Below are 20,216 nucleotides of genomic sequence, written 5' to 3'. Positions count from 1 at the left end.
CGGACTATTCTCATTGTTTTCTCCTCTGTTAAACCACACCTCACCACCCTCAGAAGAAGTGCTACTTGTCTATCATCAAGTTTCTCATCTATGCTCACTGCAGTCAGTGTAGGGTACTATTTGTGTTAGAACCACTCAGGTAAAAAAAAGTCACTTGACATAATACGTTTTTAGGGCATTGCCTCAACATCATCCTAGTTTCACTGACTAACAGTTGGTCCCAAAACCAAAATATGTATGCTTTTACCGTAATCCTTCTAAAAACAGCACAACAGTCAAATCAAAACACGCAACAAATTAAAAACCTTTCTATAAAAACATTACTGTTGGTGAACAAAAGGGCTAAAGGTAGACAAGTAGGAAAACAAAGAGGGAGGGGTTACACATTCCTCATGATCAAAGTGCAGAAATGTATCCTTTGACTTTTGAAAGAAGTCTTAATCCTGGCCTGTCTGCCAAGCACTTGGGAGAGTACAGAAAGTGGGCACAACCATCTGAGTGGAATTTTAAGACTAATTATACTGTGTGTGTTATTGGTAAGAAGTAAGAAACAAGGAAACAATTCCTTCAGTGCACAAACTGGTAGTATTTTACATACTGAAGGAAAAGGTACTGAATCAGCATTAGCCAGATACACTGTATACCAGTGTCCCCACAAGGACTGTGAAGCAGTGAAAATTTAGTGTTTATTAGTACACTGTAAACCACATCTGTGAAAAACACCGAGATCACAATAACGTACAACAAAAAACAAGATTTTATCATCGTTTTATTATAAAATATAGTAGTCTGATCCTGTTAAAACAAACACTTAACAAGTCAGTATGTACATAATCCATGTTATCTGATCAATCATATGAAAGGGAACAGGGACTGATGTAACAAACCAAGAAGCCACACTGTCAGTTATGTAGCTACTATTGCTTTGCTGAACACCAATATACCAAAGGGCATTGCATTCAACAAAGGTATCAAGAACATATATATACAACAGGTTAAATAGGGCAAAAAATACATACTTTTAGTATATGAGAAGAATTTAATGTTTCCCATGATAAAAATAAAATTTAAAAAAAGCATTAGCTCTCAATATCTCAAATAAGGTTTTTGAAATTAGGTTACAGGAAATATTCATGTAATGTACTGTAGATGTCATAAAGAGGTAGATTCCAAGTACATTTTGGAAAGGATAAAATATATTATTGGATTTCTGCCACTAATAAAGATGGACTTCCTGGGGAAATACATAATCTTCAAAGACAAATCATGTAGAAACAAGACAGTTTCACTTTCTACATTCAATTTGACTGATTTGAACACATGAATCCATATAAAATCTGTTAAGTAGATACACAACCTTGTATCTTCATAACTAAGTAAGACAGGCCTTGTCTACGAACGATAAATAACAGATGGAACTGAGAGGATTTATAAATGGAGGAAAATTCACAAGTCATGAGCTAAAAACAAACAAACATGAAGGCCCTGGATACTTTATAAGGTAATTTTTCTCTCCAGCACAGCATAGGTACATCCAACCGTTCAATGTTTTCTACACGGTTAAAATTGCACTTCAACTGACCTGCCAGAGATTTGGATGTCATCAAATGGAAAAAGAGCAAGAATCTGAAAATACATGAAGATTTTGGAAGTTAGACATAAACAACATCTTTTGTACGGTGGCTAAAATATGTAAATTATATAATGGAATAACCAAAACAGAGTTAATTGTATTTTTGACCAACTAAGCAATAGTTATTATTCAATTCATACACAATTTCATTAATAATATAGGAAACTCACATCATCATTGCCATCTGCTAGATCCAGGGCTGTCTCATCCTCCATGTTCCTCAGCATCTTGTCAGCCCCAGAGCGACACAGGAGGAAGGCTATGGTTGTGTCCTGCCTACCCACTGCCAGGTGAAGGGGTGTGCAGCCATTAAACATGGCTGCATCCACATTAGCTGCCTTGGTCAACAGTAGGGTCACAGCAGTAATGTCATGGAGCTCCACAGCCAAATGAAGAGCAGTCTTTCCACTTGTACCTTCCTGGAGAAAGTAAACAGAGTTATAGGCAAATAATAATAAAAAATAGCAATATTTTATAAAAAGTTCACTAAAAAGTACACAAAGGTTTAACAGTTCTTGTAGTTCAACAATTAAACCTAGTAAAAGGAGTGGCGTTGTGTAAGGTCAGTCTGCTGGATAGTTCACTTTTCTATATCCATCAATGAGTCAGACATGTTGCCTGGGCCTGTCCTCTATCATTTTGATCCATGCTAGAAAAAGCCTGTACACATCACACTGCAGGGCTCAGCTCCCCATCACACTACAGGGCTCAGCTCCACATCACGCGACAGGGCTCAGCTCCACGTCACACTACAGGGCTCAGCTCCACAACACAAGACAGGGCTCAGCTCCACGTCACACTACAGGACTCTCCCCCTCCCCCAGCCCCAAATCTGAATCTGTCATAAACCACTGAGTGCCGGGCATATTACTATCGGAGCACAGGTGCAGCAAATAGATCCAATCAAATTCATTCATTGGGTGTGCTTTGCCTTCGGCAAGGGCACAACCTTTGTTCTCTATCATATATATTTGTTGGAATGCTGCTTCAGCATTCCAAGTATTGTTCTTTGAATCTTTATTCAAGCATCTTCTTCTTCTTCTATTTCTTCCAAGACACCTTTCAGCACCTTCAAATCTTCAGCTATTAAAACCGTTCAGCTATCAAAAAATTCAGCAGTTTCAGGCCATGGGTGCTATGACTTTTCAGCTTTGTACCTCTTATGCTTGAATTAATATAAATCAATATTCATAATATTTTAAACATGGGTTTCCAATGGAGTTTTCTTTCAAATCCTCTCAAACTTCTTTAAACTTCTTCAACTTCTAAATCCTTCTTCTTCCTCAATCTTTCAGCTAGAGCCACCATTTAAACTTTAAAATGTTGACAAAACCCTAAACTATTTTTAAATAATTCAGCTTTTTGATATCTATTCAACTTTTTTCAATATCACTGATTATGTTTCATGACTTTTTCAAGCCGTTTCTGAGATTTACATGGGTGTTTACGTGAAACCCTAGAGTGCAGACTGAAACACTTAGAGTGTAGGGCAGCTTCGGATGTCGTTGAAAAAATATTTCTAGTTTGCCAGCATTGCCACAATTTTCGCTCTTCATGCTTCGTTTTTGGATCAATAGATAGCTAATTTTGTGCTGGTCGTAGACAGTTGTCTGTTGAATCCAACAGACGTACGCATTTGTTCAGAGCCCCACGAAAGCGAGACAAAGTCCAACTCTCTCCCCATAGAGACCAATGCAAATCTGGTGACAAAATCGTCAGAGAAAGCAAAAAGAACAAGATTTTGAAACTGCCGGTAGAGTCGTATTTCTGACCGCACAGAAATATAAAGGACATCTCTGGTTTCGGCAGAGTCTTGGGACCGCACAGAAATATAAAGGACATCTCTGGTTTCGGCAGAGTCTTGGGTCTCGGAAAATATCCTAATTTTATTGATTGGACGTGTAGTTTTGCGTCTAGGTCAACTTGTTTGAGGTGTGGATGCTAGGTAAATGTTCGTTTTTCTCTCTGCCTAGCTCGTTAGCTATCACAGCTGCGCCATCGCCGTGGCAACCAAACAAACACGCACCAGAAAGCAGAAGGAACACGTTTTTGAAACTGCAGGTAGAGTCGTATTTCTGACTGCACAGACATATAAAGAATATCTCTGGTTTCGGCAGAGTCTTGGGTCTCGGAAAATATCCTTATATTTTGGATTGGACGTACAGTTTTGCGTCTAGGTTATCTTGTTTGAGGTGTGGATTCTAGCTACATTTCTCTTATTCTCTGCCCTCAGCGCGTTAGCAATCATAGCTGCACCATCACCGTAACGACAGACGCGCACCACTCAGTCTCTCACACAGGTGATTGGTACGTTTACTTGACCATGAGAAACCCGATTACTAGCAATTGTCGGTTTATGCGAATAATACGATTACTCCGTTTACATGTGTAATTAGTTATGCGATTACTCAATAAACGCGTCTACATGATTCTTTTTTATTAACCGTTGTATGCTCCACGGACAAAACTTGCACCATCATCCTTCTGCAACAAAGTGTCGCCGTGTCTTCCTGTATGTTTCATTCCATCAACACATTGAATCCTACTAAGAAAGCCGAGTAAATGCACTCAATGGTAGGCTACATCTGCTACTGCTATTACTATCCCAACTATAATTTCAGCTGTTAAAACGATAATATTCTTGTTACGACTAGCTAGCCTACTTCTTCTGTTTAACAGTTCAGCTTTCAGCTTCTCCCGCATTGTAGGCTATTTTAGCTTTTAGCTATGTTAGATGAAGCAGTTCAGCTTCCACACTGCCTGTTTTGTGTCACTCACACATTTTTGAAATTCATTTCAGCTTGCGGGTATTTTCTCATTTCTCACTTTTATACTTTTTAAAATATAAAAGGTTTTTGTGCAAATTATTCTCCCTTTAAAAGTAATGGTAAATCCTTTCAAATCATTGTTGAAATGCTGCGCCAGTCCCTTTCAAAAATACCTTTCGGTTGCTTTGAAGCTTCAGCTTATAACTTTCTACTAAATTTTCACTATTGTCAGCTTTTTTAGCATGGTCAGCTATCCCCATTCAGGTTTTCAGCATTCTCACTGCTGTTTCGCAGGAACAGCCTTTTCTAGTTATTATTTCTTTTTGCCCCCCTAAAACTCAGTCAATATTTGGCCTACATACACAACGGCGGTGTCAAAAGTTTAGTCTTGGTAGCGATTGAGTTGCTTCTATTGGGATTTACGTTCCGTTGCATGGTTTAAGTGGAAATTACGTTTTTGTGGCGAAAAGTGAAGCTAACGATGGCTAACTTGCTAGCCACAGTCAATGACGCTACTTACGTCACTAACGTCACGAAAACTCGCGTGACTACCTCTAGCAGAACATTAGTTTAGCAGCTCGTTAACTTCTGGGAGATAGCTAAGCTAACTGCTTTACTGCAAGGGAGTTGCAGAAACGCCACAAGCAAAGAGGCCAGGGTGATAACTATTTACTAATTTTACTTTGTGATATGACACACAATTGTGACGTGTAATGTACAATATAAGCTGATATTATTAAGGAAATACATCTACTTTCGGAAACAGTAGTCTACTATGTCACTGAAGTATTAGCATCATGACATTAGCCTCTGTTGGCTGGGCAACACATACTACAGTGGTCTATGATGCATCTGTTTTCAATCGTTAAAATAAACATTCCTCACAAATACATTTTCGTTGTAGGATTTATTATGACATTACATTACAAGTAAACGATTTGTGGGTGAAATTATCATTACCTGTGGTTTCAAACCAGTGTTGCTCACTGCAACGCTGTAGCCTACGCGAGACACTACAAAAACATCTACACAGCTGTAGGAAGTCAAACGGCGACAGAACATGTTCGGCACTCCCCTTACTTAAATCAAAAGTCTATCTAACTACTAACCTTAATTTCATTGCCACAGCATAAACTTTGTCAATCTGTTCATGAAAATAATTAATTTCAGCCTAAACCGTACAACGGAACGTTAAATCAAATTCAACCAACGCAATCGCTACCAAGACGAACACAGCAGTAGTGTACTGTACTGTACAATTTACCGGGGCAGCTTCTCCACACAGGGCTCTATCGCATTTTGCGTTGTTACTGACAATGATCGCTACCAGTGAGCTTTTTATGAATGAGCGATTTTCCACTAAATAAATGTCAAGCTTATTTACGTTTTTGGGGGCATATTTTCAGTTAGCAGATGGTAGCGTTACTGTTTGAATAGCGATTCCATCTTCTACTGCCGGTAACGTCGTAGAATAATCTTCAAAGGGGGTTCTTTATTAATGAATGAATGCAATATGAGTAAGCTAAATGCCTGAAAATATCACGATAACGGAAAAACTTAAAAGGACGTTTAATTCATAGATTAGGTCAATTTTTACACCGGTCTGCCAAATTTATTCGTTTTGATTCAACGATGAGGCTGCCTCTTGGAGGGGAAATGAGAAGACATCTATTTCATTCTACACTTCACTCGTATTTTCAGTTGTAAATAAGCAGAAACAATGCTTTTAAATCAATAATCTTTATAAATAATAAGTATGCATTTTTATATAAAATATACAGAAATATCAGTTGTAAAAATGTCATTCAAAAACGGACCCCTGTGCAACAGACGCAAGCAAGCACACCCTACAATTTCCTCAGAAATTTTACCCTCTCTAGTTGTATTTGTATAGCTCTTTTTACAAGCAATGTCACAGAGGGCTTCACATGCGCCCATAGAACTGCCCCTCAACCAACCTACACCTTCAAGAAAGAAAGATGGGATGAAAGACAAGAAATTGGAAGTGTACTCTGACCCTATTATGACAGTAATATGATTGAACATTTTCATTTTGGGGGGTTTTAGCACAAACCTGAACATTGAGGTCAGCCCCTTTTTTCATGAGGAGTTTTATCAGACGATGGTGTTGGTTCAGGGTGGCCAAGTGGAGACAGGTGAGACCTGAAACAAGAGGAGTATTTTAGAACAGGCATCCTCTATTAAGTAAACAATGCAATTATAGAAAAATAATAAATGTTTATCATTTAGTAGTGACACACACAGTGACAGCTGGTGGTGATATTGGGTGGGCGGGCTAAAAACGTGTAGGCTAATATACATTAATCAATAGTTCACACTGCAGCAAAAGCATAATTACATGCAAGATAGCAAGTTACAACAACAACTTAACAGAAAAGCACTTTAGCTAGCGCTACACTGGCCGTTAGTCAGTCGTTTCTTTAAAACCAACTTACACAAAACGTACCATTTTTTAAACATTTTGTCGTTTGTCCATTTGTGTAATTTTAATTTTTGGATGGTGTCCCAAGTCGCTTTACTTCAAAATGTTCTTACAAAAAAATGGATGAGAAAGTAAAAAATCCACCTAATTAAAAATGTTGCTAAGACCAGCCATTTCAACAATCACATTCCCCACTATCACACGCAGTAGCCACTAGCAACTAACTTTACTGTCTATAGGTCTGCTGTCATTGGTCAAAAAGTCAACGGCATGTGTGGGCTGAATTAATTAAGTCTGAATTGGCAATAAATCAAGAGGGCGTGCCAGACTAGCCTGGCTCTGCCCTCCTACGTACTTCCGCTCAATTTTGATTTAGCTTCTGTACTAGGTCTGGGCATGAGGTACGTAAGTCAGATGTCTCCGGTTAATTTTCTACCTGTCCAATCAGCGAACAGAGGGAGTGGCTGAGAACGATGACGTTGTGCGCTAGTTTGTGTTGTAGTTCCGTAATGTCGGCGGAGAAAGATGCGAGTGAAGCCATTCTGTCTGTTTTGGCAACGCTGTCGAATCACCAGAAGTTAAAGCCGGAGCAAGAACAATCTTTGATCCCCACGGGGTTCGTTTGATTTTCCAGCTAGCTCCGTTAGTCGTGAAGGAGTTGGCTAAGGTGAACGCTAGCGATTGGTTATGGCAGATCCAGAGTGGCTCTGGGCGATCCAATAGTTTTAAACTTCAACAGAGTACCCACCTTCAAGGAAGTTAACACTTGTCAATGGAATGAGCCCAGAGTCTGGGCTCATTAGGACCCTCGTTAGGACCAGGCTAGTGCCAGACACCTGTCACTCACAAGTCCCCACTCTTGTATAGTAGCACCCCCTGCGGTCATTGGTCAAAAGTCAGTGGCCTGTGGGCTGGATTAATTTAGCAGCAAATTAAGGGGGCTGCCTCAAAACCTGTCACACATGATGATGAATGGTTGCTGATGCGTTTGGGCTGGAAAAAATAAGCCCATTTAGATCTTTTTTGTTTTTCGTGTGACTATTTGGCGTTACTGCTCTTTTTCACCAACATTTGAAACAATGTGCGTTTTTTTAATAATAATTTTCTCAACTTTATTGTAAAAGATATGTAGGGATGGCTTAAGGCCGATTTATACTTCTCCGTTTTTACGGAGACGGACACAGGGAACACCCTCTCTCCGACGAGGAACTCCCTCTCCGTGCCCTCTCTGAGCTCCTCAGAGAGCTCTACGTGCACCTCCTGATTTTCCTGACTATCCGTCTGTCCGTCCGTCATTTTACGGATACCCCTTGGCTGTGATTGGTCCGTGTTAAGAACCGCTTGCGTCAGGGGCGGGGTTGCCGTGACCAACAAGACGGAACAGAATCCTTTGACCGCCATTGCTGTAAGTTTTTACAATTCATATTTCAGCGAAACAGTACATGTAAATCAGCATCTGAATTAAAATGTGACGAGAAATGGGCAGTGTAGTTGCTGAAAATGTGCTTATTTTATTGATGAAACGGCTAATTTGTAAATTTGCTCCGACTTTTCGATAACCTAGCTAGCATCGCAGTGCAGCACCACCTACTCTTCTGGCAGTGAAGTGTTTTCAGCACCCACAGCCTTCGGAGTACTATAAATTCAACCAATCCGTCCGACTCCGTAACGCAGTCGGAGAAGTATAATTCGGCCTTTAGCCCATTTATACCAGCCGCCCCTGGACACACACGCATGAAGCGGCGACATCGGGAACATACACGTACACAAACGCGTGTATGCAGAAGTGTCCAATGCCACTTCTACTGAGTAATTGTTGAAAGAACACGCTATGTGAGCCTTTCATGTCCTCTACCAAAGCTAAACCCCAGAGACAGCAATTACTATATTTGCAGTGTGTCCTACACACTGCCTTGTGTAGGACACACGGCAGTACAACCAAACATGCAGACAGGCACATCCTTGCATAGACTGCAACACATAAACAGGAAGTAGCACTAAATCGAGACAACATCACTGGCTCATACAGCCTCCCGAAATCACAACAGCAGCTGATATCGTTCAGCTCACCTCTCCAGTTTTGGGTCTCCAGCACAGGGGCCAGCTTGCTGTTGGAGATGTTCCTGGTCAACTCAGCTGCACAGTCGACGAGGCCCTGCTGGCAGGCTACTTGGAGCGGGGTGTTCCCATCCTGGTCCTGCGCTTCCAGACTCGCCCCTTTCTTCACAAGGCTCTGCACCAGTAAGGGCAGGCTCAGGTAGGTGGCCAGGTGTAACGGAGTCTGATGGTCAGGTACACACACACACACAGGGTTAATAACATGGAGTCTGGTGGTCAGGTAAACACACACACACAGGGTTAATAACATGGAGTCTGGTGGTCAGGTAAACACACACACACACAGGGTTAATAACATGGAGTCTGGTGGTCAGGTAAACACACACACACACAGGGTTAATAACATGGAGTCTGGTGGTCAGGTAAACACACACACACACAGGGTTAATAACATGGAGTCTGGTGGTCAGGTAAACACACACACACACAGGGTTAATAACATGGAGTCTGGTGGTCAGGTAAACACACACACACACAGGGTTAATAACATGGAGTCTGGTGGTCAGGTAAACACACACACACACAGGGTTAATAACATGGAGTCTGGTGGTCAGGTAAACACACACACACACACACAGGGTTAATAACATGGAGTCTGGTGGTCAGGTAAACACACACACACACACAGGGTTAATAACATGGAGTCTGGTGGTCAGGTAAACACACACACACACAGGGTTAATAACATGGAGTCTGGTGGTCAGGTAAACACACACACACACAGGGTTAATAACATGGAGTCTGGTGGTCAGGTAAACACACACACACACACAGGGTTAATAACATGGAGTCTGGTGGTCAGGTAAACACACACACACACAGGGTTAATAACATGGAGTCTGGTGGTCAGGTAAACACACACACACACAGGGTTAATAACATGGAGTGTTAAGATTTTGAAGTGATTTGTAGTCATATGCCATCAAGGTAATCCCATCTGCCCACCATAAATTTGTGCAATGAAACATTCTGCATGTACGGGGGTGGCACAGGAAAGAGGAGGGATTAGTACATTGACAGTATTCCCACTACTTCATACTAGACCACTGATACAGTACCTGACATTCAAAAAGACTGAGTGATAGTCCTTGGCTGAACTCTTGATGGTTACTTTTAAAAAAACACTGTGGGGCATTAAATAAAAATAAATGATGCATTGTTTAACTTTCTCAATGTGTAACTGCACAGTGACTCTTCTTGGGGAAACTAATGACTAATCTAACCAAAAGAGCCAACATATTTGCGTGGCTTTTGGTAAACTGCAGACAACAGGGCTCACAGTGACTCACAGCGCAAAATGCTGACAGATAGTTTGTCCTGCTAAAACTGAGTTTGTCATAAAAAGCTGACAGCAAGCCTTTGCCTGCCATACCCCCCTGGAACAGGTTATTGCTCTTCAGTTTGATTCTTCTGATACGTGTCGCCTATCCAGTCTCACTTCTTCGTTGACAACGTCTTTTTTTCCACTTAGTGAGAAGACACTCCCTAATATTTCTCCAAATTGTGTCCTTTATGAAGAAGGTAGAGGAGGAGTTTACTTTACTTAAAAAGGGATGGGTATAGCTCAGTTGTTGAGTATTCAAATGCAGATTAAGAGGCTGCAGGAACATTTTGAAAGTGTCCATAATGAATACGTCATTATTATAAAGTCCCTTATGAAATAGCATAGGATCCTCCCCCTGAGACGGTATGTACTGAAGAATAGGGAAACTTTACAGGCAGCAAAACCAACAGTACTTGCACCACACATATGAGGAAGTAAGAGGGTTTACATAAACTTTAAAGCAACCCAACTCATTTAGACTGAGAGCATGAAAAAGAGTGATTTTTTTCCATCTACCTGGTACAAGTTGTTTTGAATGTCCAAGACTTCTTTTGGAAAAAGGTGAATCAAATGGCATGCAAAGTCTTCATCCTCATGAATGACAGCTAAGTGCAGGATTCTGAAAGCAAAAACACATCAATTTATACTTTATATTCATCAATAAGATCAGAGATTAAGAAAAGTTAAGACACATAAGATCTGTATCATTCAATGGAAAAATGTGAACTTCTATTTCTTAGAAGTATAGGTGTACCTCCGAATGTTGTGTGGCATACAATGCAGTGATTCAGATGTTGTGCAACAAAGGAACTTCTACAAAGAGCTTATGTCAGGATGTTTGACTCCTTAAAATTATTGCAAAATATCATCTACCAAGAAAATAAATGGTTAGTCATGTCAAAGCTAAACTATCTTGTTTATATTACATTATACTAAACACAATTTCCTTGTTTCTTTAAAAACTGTTTGTTCAAAGTAATGTATTACAGACTATATAACCTCACCTTCGCAAAAATCCCAACTGACTAATTTTTCAAATATCAATGTGAAAAATGACAAAATACTTGCCCTATAACCTTAAAAGGGAAGTCATAGCAGACAGGACAAAAAGCAGGAAATGGAAAACAGTCACAGGGCTTTATTTAGCCTACACCAAGACTTTCAAAAACGTACTATTGAAGTCTAACATAAGTCGCAGTGGGTATTTTACCTGGCCCGGCAAAAAACCTCTCTCACATTTGAACAAAACAGATGTCCAACCTTTGATTTTTTTTTGACGAACAACCACAAAAACTATAAAACACAAAAAGTCATGAAGAGCAAAGTTAGTGTCAAGAGAAGGTGAAGAGTCGAGATTTGTCTGGGCCTCTTCCCTTTATTATAACTTCACCATGAACAGACAGGTGCATTTAAGACACCAGGAAGACTTCATCACGTAACCTGAATGTTCAGTTCCTTTTACATGTAGCTATGAGTCCTATAACTTGAAGTTCTCTGCCATTCCCTGAACTTCTAATCATTTGTTCAAATGAAAACACAGACGGAATACAAGGCGCTCTTGGAAAAGTCTCTGATGATGATGTTCACATCAGAGGGACTTACTGGATTGAGTAATAAAATATTAATAAAAATCCCATTGGGGAAATCAAATGGGTGCACCATACTTTCTCACAGTGAAAAGGCATTGATGTGGTGTACTGTCAGTCCTTCTGTTTAATGAGCAGACAGTGGGTGAGAGAATCCTTGTGGCATAGACCCAAGACTGGATTTAAGCAGGTCTACAGACCAAAAGTGGTGAAACTATTAATGGTTAGGTTGCAAAGACTGTCAACTATGAGTATTTCCCCTTCTGTCAACAAACATGCACTAAATGAGAACTGCAGGGAGGATGTGAAGAAGGATTGTACTATTGACATCTTAACTATACGAGAAAAACTGGATTGTTGTTTTGTCTTGTGGTTTTGTATTGTGTTTTGTGTACTATTTTGTGCTTGGAAAAAGAGTCCTAAAGCAAAGTGTGAACTTCTAGGACAAGCTAGCAACATAGAGAAGTATCTGCGAGCATGTGCCCTTGTTTCTTTTGGGGAATTCCATGCATCTATTTTACTTCTGCTTTCCGACTCAGGAGTTCTTCCAGGTCCGTGACAGCTCACACAAACCCCCCATGCTTCATTCCACACTGAAACTCCCTGATCTCATGTCTAATAAGGAATACATTAAAAAAGAATGGCCGAAACAGGCCATTACTAAACCTAAACCCTTCCATTTCAGAGAGCAGGTGGACTTTGTAGTTACATGATCAACTTCTAAAAAAATACAAATAAAATAACTACACCTTGTTATTGTGGCTGACAGACTATAAATCACTTCACACAATGTCAAGTAAGACATCATCTGCATGTTGACAGTGGAAGGTCTAATTACCATAATGTTCTCATAACCTGATTACATACATTAAGGGAGAACAGTCCCACTTTCAGCCAGCCATGAATGCCACCCATATTGTTTTTCAGGTCTAGGCTTGCATGAATTTGTAAAAAAAATTAAAAAAAAGGTCTAAGAGGTGGTTGTGACCTTGTCAATATTTAAAGATATAATAGCTAGATTATATATTTAGAAAATGTCCTAATTATAGTAGCCATATTAGAATGACATTCATGCAGTGATTAAGACTGCTAAAAACGAATATTGTGTGGTGTGAGCATATTGTGAAAATGTGGTGCTTTGATGAGTAGTACCTCCCAATTGCTGATTTTACTATTAAGTTAAGTTACAGCACGCATGAACACAAAGAGTCCTTGCACTATTTGGGTTCACACAACAAAATGGCAGTGGTGTAACAAGCTACAAATAGGACGTTTCTGACCTTCAGGTATTTTAACAACATTGTGTGTAAGGTTTTATATTATGTAGTCGTGTAGACTTAATGAACTTGAACGGAGATAAGAAATTATCTATAAATTAAAAACATACGTGTCTCCGTCTTCAGTGATAGTAGTGAGCAGGTTTTCCTCTTGCACGCTTTCATGTTCCTGAGGGTTTGTGCAGAAGCTTAAGGCTTCTACTATCTCTGATAAACTGTCGACGGACGAGTCATAATCAGAGTCCAGACGCTCCTCGGTGTTGATACGTTTGTCTTTGACTTCACTGCATTCAGAGGCCGAATTTCGTACCGTGTTCATTGACTGATCATCTTTATTTGACGAAATAGATTTGAATGATTCAATTCCTGAATCCGTTCGTGTATCTTCGTGCAAGTCCTCTTTAAGCTTTACATAATCACCGCTAGCCATCGTGTGCCACTCTTTGTTGGCTTGGTCAGATTTTTGTTATGCCTTCCCTCTGCTAGGAGATGAAGTGTCTTCAAAGAGAAAGGTAATGGCACCTGAAGAAATTACTGTTCCTTTGTGAGACCAACATGAGCTGTTGCCTTTCATGCCACCGAATGCTTGTCCTTTCCCGCAATCCAAGTAGAAGTCTACTGGACACTTGAGAGAGTTAGAAACTTTACGATATCACATTAATTGAAAAGTCGACAAAACGCATAATTAGTCATTTCAACCCCATAAAAAGAAAACGACACAGGCCTTAATATAGCTGGAGCTTTTAGTATCTAATAACCTCTTGGTATAGTGCATGTGAATAATGAAAAATAAGGGAAGCGCTGCTGTTTTTGTCAAGAGCGGGGGAATCCCCGGGGCGTGGCGTGCGCAACCAGCATCGTACAACTATCGTGTCATTGTGCACATTTCTATTGAGTTCTGTACTTTTAAACGTAAATCAGATTTCACGTTAAGGCCATTGAGTCTGGACTCTGCAGTATGTAAAAAATTCAACGCAAGGATATTCAGAAAGTAAAAGTATTGAACATTTAAATAGGCTATCAATTACTGAACTCTGGCCCTGAAATGGCACACATAGCCTACTTATTTGTTTATTTTTTATCCAATGAGGAACTATACGGCTATAAGACCATTAGAGGGCGTAGGCAACTCGGGCTTTTTACGTCTCAGGTTCACTGATCTATGGCAGGCCGTTTTATCATTTAACCAATGAATTGTTGATATCCAAAATTCGAATTTTTGATATCAAGAATTCAATTTTGGATATCAAGAATTACAATTTTTGATATCAAGAATTGCATTTTGGATATCAAGAATTCAAATTTTGGATATCAAGAATTGCATTTTGGATATCAACAATCCGAATTTTTTAGATATCAAGAATTGCATTTTGGATATCAAGAATTCAAATTTTGGATATCAAGAATTGCATTTTGGATATCAACAATCCGAATTTTTTAGATATCAAGAATTGCATTTTGGATATCAACAATTCGAATTTTGGATATCAAGAATTGCATTTTGGATATCAACAATTCGAATTCTTGATATCCAGAATTGAATTCTGGATATCAACAATGTATGCTAATGACTTTCATGTGGGCGGGAGTAGGCAGGCTACGTAAATTCTGTTTGCAAAGGCGTAACATTTTCTACATAAGAGCGTTGCCCACTGCGGCCATTGTAGACTTTGCCATCCGTTGGCGTTTGGTTTAGTTCAACATTGATTTTGAAAATGGATGAAGTTGGATGTTTTGAGACCCCAAAAAACGTAATCATTGTCCTTTTTTTATTTTTATGAATGTATTGTATGTGTAACATCGTTATCTGGGTTCAGATTAAATTCCACTAAATTGGCAGAACTACGCTATCTACTGTTCAAATGTGTACCTGCTCCGAGTAGCAGGTACACACGAGTAACATACGCACGAAAATTTATGAGACTATACCACCCAATAATTGGAAGCACTACTGCCATACATTAAGCTTTCAATTATTTGTACTAAAACTACTAAACTTTCCTCTTGGAGCTATAGATGCTAAACCGTCCAACACAATCCAAAACCAGCTCATTTTACGTAAGTATGGCCTATGTTGTTCATGTGGGAGGGAAAAAGCAGGCATTGTGTTTTATTATTTCATAAATATGTTGAAATGATGCAGTTCATAACAAAAGATGCAGTCATTAATTCCTAGGACTGGCATTTCCAATGGGTGTTATTAAGTGCTAGTCAAATCATTCATCTGCTCCTCGCTGCCCCCCACCCTGGTCCAACAGGTCTACAGACGATGCCATCGCTCTGACTATGCACACCGCTCTCTCCCACCTGGACAAAGGGAATACGTATGTGAGGATGCTGTTCATTGACTACAGCTCAGCATTCAACACCATCATCCCCTCCAGACTTGTCTCCAAGTTTGTGGACCTGGGACTGAGCACCTCCCTCTGCAAGTGGATCTTCCACTTCCTGACGGGGAGGCCACAGGTGGTGAGAATCGGTGACCGCACCTCATCCGTACTGATCACCAACACAGGCACCCCCCAGGGCTGTGTGCTCAGCCCTCTCCTGTTCTCCTTGTTCACTCACGACTGTGTGGCAACGCACAGCTCCAACCTCCTTGTTAAGTTTGCTGACGACACAACCATCGTGGGCCTCATCTCTGACAGTGACGAGTCAGCCTACAGAGAGGAGGTTGACACCCTGACATCATGGTGTCAGGACAATAACCTCTCTCTCAACATCAGCAAGACCAAGGAGATGATTGTGGACTATAGGAGGCGGCAGGAGGAGGAGCATGCACCCCTACTCATCAACGGATCTGAAGTGGAGAAGGTCAACTGCTTCAAGTTCCTCGGGGTGAACATCAGCAACGACCTCACCTGGTCTGTTCACACGGACAAGGTGGTCAAAGCGGCCCGTAAACGCCTCTTCTTCCTGAGGAGACTGAAGAAGTTTGGCATGGACTCAGTCATTCTCACTAACTTTTACAGATGCACTATAGAGAGCATTCTGACTGGTTGCATTACAGTGTGGTATGGGAGCTGCACAGACAGGGACCGCAAGGCCCTATGAAGTGTGGGCCGTTCTGCTGAGTTCATCATCGGCAGGAAGCTCCCAGCCCTACAGGACACCTACCACACACGTTGCCTCAGGAAAGCTGGCAGGATTCTAAGAGACTGTTCCCACCCATCCTTCAGTCTCTTTACCCCGTTGCCTTCTGGCAGGCGTTACCGCAGCATCCGGTCGCGCACACGCAGACTGGACAATAGTTTCTACCCAAGGGCCATCAGGCTTCTGAATGGACACTGATATGGACATTGATTCACTGCACACTAGTCACTTATACACTGTCACTTTCAGTACTGGTTGCACTATCAGTAACACTGCACTACTGTACCTCACTGTACTTCGCCATCAGGCTCCTGTATGGTCATTGACATAGTCACTGATCTGCAATTTTGCACTATTGTACTGTACTCCACCTAGGTTAGAATAGGTTATAGGGTTGTAATAGGTATTATGTGCATTTAGGGTTAGTATGGTGTATTATTTATTGTTATCTGTATATTTAGGACGTTTTAGTATTAGGGTTAGTATAGTCGATTATTTATTGCTATCTGCATATTTAGAAAGTTTCACTTATTTAAGCTCAGCATAGATGTAAATTATGATCTGTGTACTTATATGTTATGTTATGCCAGGTGCTTGCGTTGTCTTGTCTTAAGAATTTCAGTGCCCAGTCTGACCTTGTGTTGTTCTGTGTACCTGACAAATAAAAGACTTGAACTTGAAGCATTCCAATTACAGTCCTAACTTGGACACACATTGCATCACTGTGTCTGTCTCACTGTACATGCATGTATGGGATTTCCCATGTACTTAAGTTATACACTAATCAATACAACTTTCACAAATCAATAGAACTAGTCATTGGATACTTAGTATGTTGTCATGTGAGTTTGTTATTGATAAGAGTAGATTGTGTGTAGTCAGGTTGAATAGATGTTCAGGGTCACGAGAAAGTACTGGGTGAACGTCTTTTGTGATGGCAGGGAGAGCTCCACCTATGATCTCTCTCTGCCCTGAGTGGTCATGGGCTGGGAGCTGGGAATCTTTCTCTGTGACTGTTGTAACACCATTAATACCTGACTATCAATATCCATGTTGAATTTATTTGACCCTATAAAACACGTTCCCCCGACTTTAGAAGCTGGGAAACATGATTGAGACCTAAGCCTGGTGTTGTGCCGTCATTTATTGTCAGAGGTCTGTTTTCTCTCCCAATCTGCAGATCAATAATACATCTAGTCACTTATAAGAATACAAAAATACAGAACTGAACTTAAGTCTCCGTTAATGAAGACGAACAAGACACTTTCTTCATCAAAGGTGAGTTCTCTGCTGGGGATCATGCTGGACAGCTTGGAGAAGGAGGCTGAGAGTATCTGATGGCCATCATGGACAACCCATCTCATCCCCACAGTGATGATGCAATGGAGAACCCGCAGCAACAGAATAGACAGCCACAATAATTAGAGGCCACACTACAATTCATTAGCTAGTAAGATAAATGCAGATATAATCAATTTTATGAATACAATGAAATAAACACAATGGAGATGGTGTATTGCAAACAAACTTTATTAAAAGAAAGTGATTATAATTTGTACAATATAAATGTGACTTTGGATTCATTTAATAGCTTCACATAAAACATTACATTGATACCTGCCCCCTCTAATAACTACTTATCCCTTGCACATGAGATGTAAAGGTAAAAGCTTGTACACAATATGGGCACATTCCTCTGATCTAACGTTGCTGACATATCAAATATCAATCAAATAGTAGTCGGAGTATGAGGTGTTGTCTTCTGCTTTTGCTGGTGAGATCAGATTGGATTACCTTTAAAGTCAAATTCATATGTGTGCATGTTCAGAAGACCAGCAGCTCAATAAACATAGGTGAACTGTGTCCTTTCTTCAGACTGAATCCAGATGAGCTGTTCAACCAGGTAGACAAGGTCCACCATGTGGGCTGTGGACAGCGGCTTTGGACAAGGTCAGCTTGGTGTTGTCAGGCCAGGTAGTCATGATCCAAGGACTCTGGGCCACCTACAATAAATAAATAAGAGAAAGAAATAAGGGAACATTTTTTAGATCAGGGGTATTCAACTTCTATGCAGTCTTGACAGTGGCGGCCGGGACTTTGCAGAGGCCCCCGCAAAGTTGGAGCTCGAGGCCCCTCCCCTAAATCCACTCAAAATGTATCTCCATCCTATCTTATACATTGCTGTCTACCTTTAAATATAACCTATATTCACCAATGTGAGAGAAATAAAAAAGTTTAAAAATAACAAAAGCACAATAGCAGCCTATTTGTGTGGCATCCTGCGGAAACCCGTCGGATGTCGCGGCCGCGCGGTCATTGCTGGCTATAAGCCATAAAAGATCGAAAATTGTTTTCTGTCAAAATTTAGATTTTTGATGTTTTCTATAGTTAACACCCTAAACTTCATTGTAATGTACAAAAAGTATAGCTTCTGAAAAACTGTTAATTTCAACGTTTTTTGGACATGTCAGCTAGCAAGATTTCCAAGCCATTTCAAATCAAATGCTCAGTTTGCTTGCTCTTTTGAGTGCTGCAGCAGCCCCAAACAACTGATAAATGAAGTCAGGCTGTTAAACTTAAAAATAACTTGCTGAGAAGTTATTAATGTAGCCTATACTTAAACTGACATTTACATTCACAACGTGATTACGAACAAAAGGATTTCCTTTCCATATTCGCCACAGAATTAGAATGAAACGGAGTGGAATGCAATTTTCTCGGTTATCACTTTATTGACACAGGTCAACTTTAAAATTATGTAACTTCAGTTGTGATAAAGATATCTGAGTTATTTAAACAGATTTGTATTCAGGATAGTTTGTAGTTTCCAAATATGTATAATACCCAGAAAGACCCAAATGTTCACGATGTGAAGAGTTTCCGCAGGCCGCCACACATTTGTCATTGTTCAAAACCAAAGACAGCGCTAGCCTTCTGATAGTTCAGCACCAAGGATAGCATCGTCGAAATAACACACAATCAATGGAGGAAAGGAAAACATTTATTCTTGCCAATAAGTAGGCTAAGCAAGTATATTTTTTGTTGGTTGCTGGTGAAGACGTGCTGCTGCTAGCTACCTGCGGCTGCGGTAGTGTTTCGTCTGGAGATGTTGATAATATTCCTCTCTGGCTGGAGTGTGTAATCTTCGGGTGTTTTGCTCGAACTTATTCAGACAACAGTTTATTGCTGCGCTTTTGAGCACCGCGTGCATATTTTCTTTTACTCATGTCTCTACCGTCATCTAGCAGAACGTAGCCTAATGATTAGCATTTTTTAAATGTGCGCGTTCAATAGGCGTAATGGCCCAAAAGGCACGTAAGATACGCAAAAGCCATTGTTGCCAGATTCAGGGATTTTGAGACTATTTAGCCTATTTAGATCTGTTACGTTGCCTACATTACGGAATTCCTTTACCTGGCAGTTGAAACTTGGGGCTCTAAATGAGCGCCCTCAAAGTGTTTTCCTTGTTTTTTTTTATATATTTTTTTTTACATAGGCCTAGTCTGTTTTTTGATATGCAGGGCGGATTTTGGAATAATGAAATAACCATATAACACAAATGTTATTACGAGCCTGCAGATCACAGGAACATTTTTTTAAAAGCTAGTCGTTGCTGCCCTCTGGTGTTCGCAAGTAATAACACCCCCAATAGTTTCACATTTTTTCCCCTCTCTCTCTTTTTCACTTGTGCCAGTATGCATAATACGGCCGATCAAACAAATGAGTAAATGGCTCGTTATACCGTTTGTGTTATATGGATATTCCGTAATTCCAAAATGAAACAAAACAACGGAAACCAAGCCTTTCCCCATAATCTGGTTCTGACATCCAAAATGGACAAAACGATATTACGAGGCTATTTTTCATTTTTTGCAGATACCAGCATAAAGGATATGGAATAATCAAACAAACGAGTAAATGGCTCGTAATAACATTTGTGTTATATGGTTATTCCGTTATTCCAAAATAAAACA

The 20,216-nt window shown here is 40.2% G+C and overlaps 1 protein-coding gene across 1 annotated transcript; it reads right to left on the bottom strand.

The window, feature by feature from the left end:
• Positions 1-752: 752 nt before the first annotated feature.
• On the bottom strand, positions 753-13,950 carry nfkbie (nuclear factor of kappa light polypeptide gene enhancer in B-cells inhibitor, epsilon). Its single transcript, XM_062468346.1, has 6 exons — positions 13,260-13,950; positions 10,803-10,905; positions 8,915-9,125; positions 6,476-6,564; positions 1,804-2,052; positions 753-1,626 (listed from the first exon to the last, which is right to left on the bottom strand). Exons 1-6 carry the CDS (start codon positions 13,577-13,579, stop codon positions 1,561-1,563), a joined length of 1,038 nt encoding a protein of 345 aa, XP_062324330.1. The 5' UTR covers positions 13,580-13,950; the 3' UTR covers positions 753-1,560.
• Positions 13,951-20,216: the final 6,266 nt, after the last annotated feature.

Source organism: Osmerus eperlanus, chromosome 8, assembly GCF_963692335.1.
Source record: "Osmerus eperlanus chromosome 8, fOsmEpe2.1, whole genome shotgun sequence".
Lineage (NCBI taxonomy): Eukaryota > Metazoa > Chordata > Actinopteri > Osmeriformes > Osmeridae > Osmerus > Osmerus eperlanus.
The sequence above is the reverse complement of the archived record's forward strand: the minus strand, read 5'-3'. Positions and strand labels throughout refer to the sequence as shown.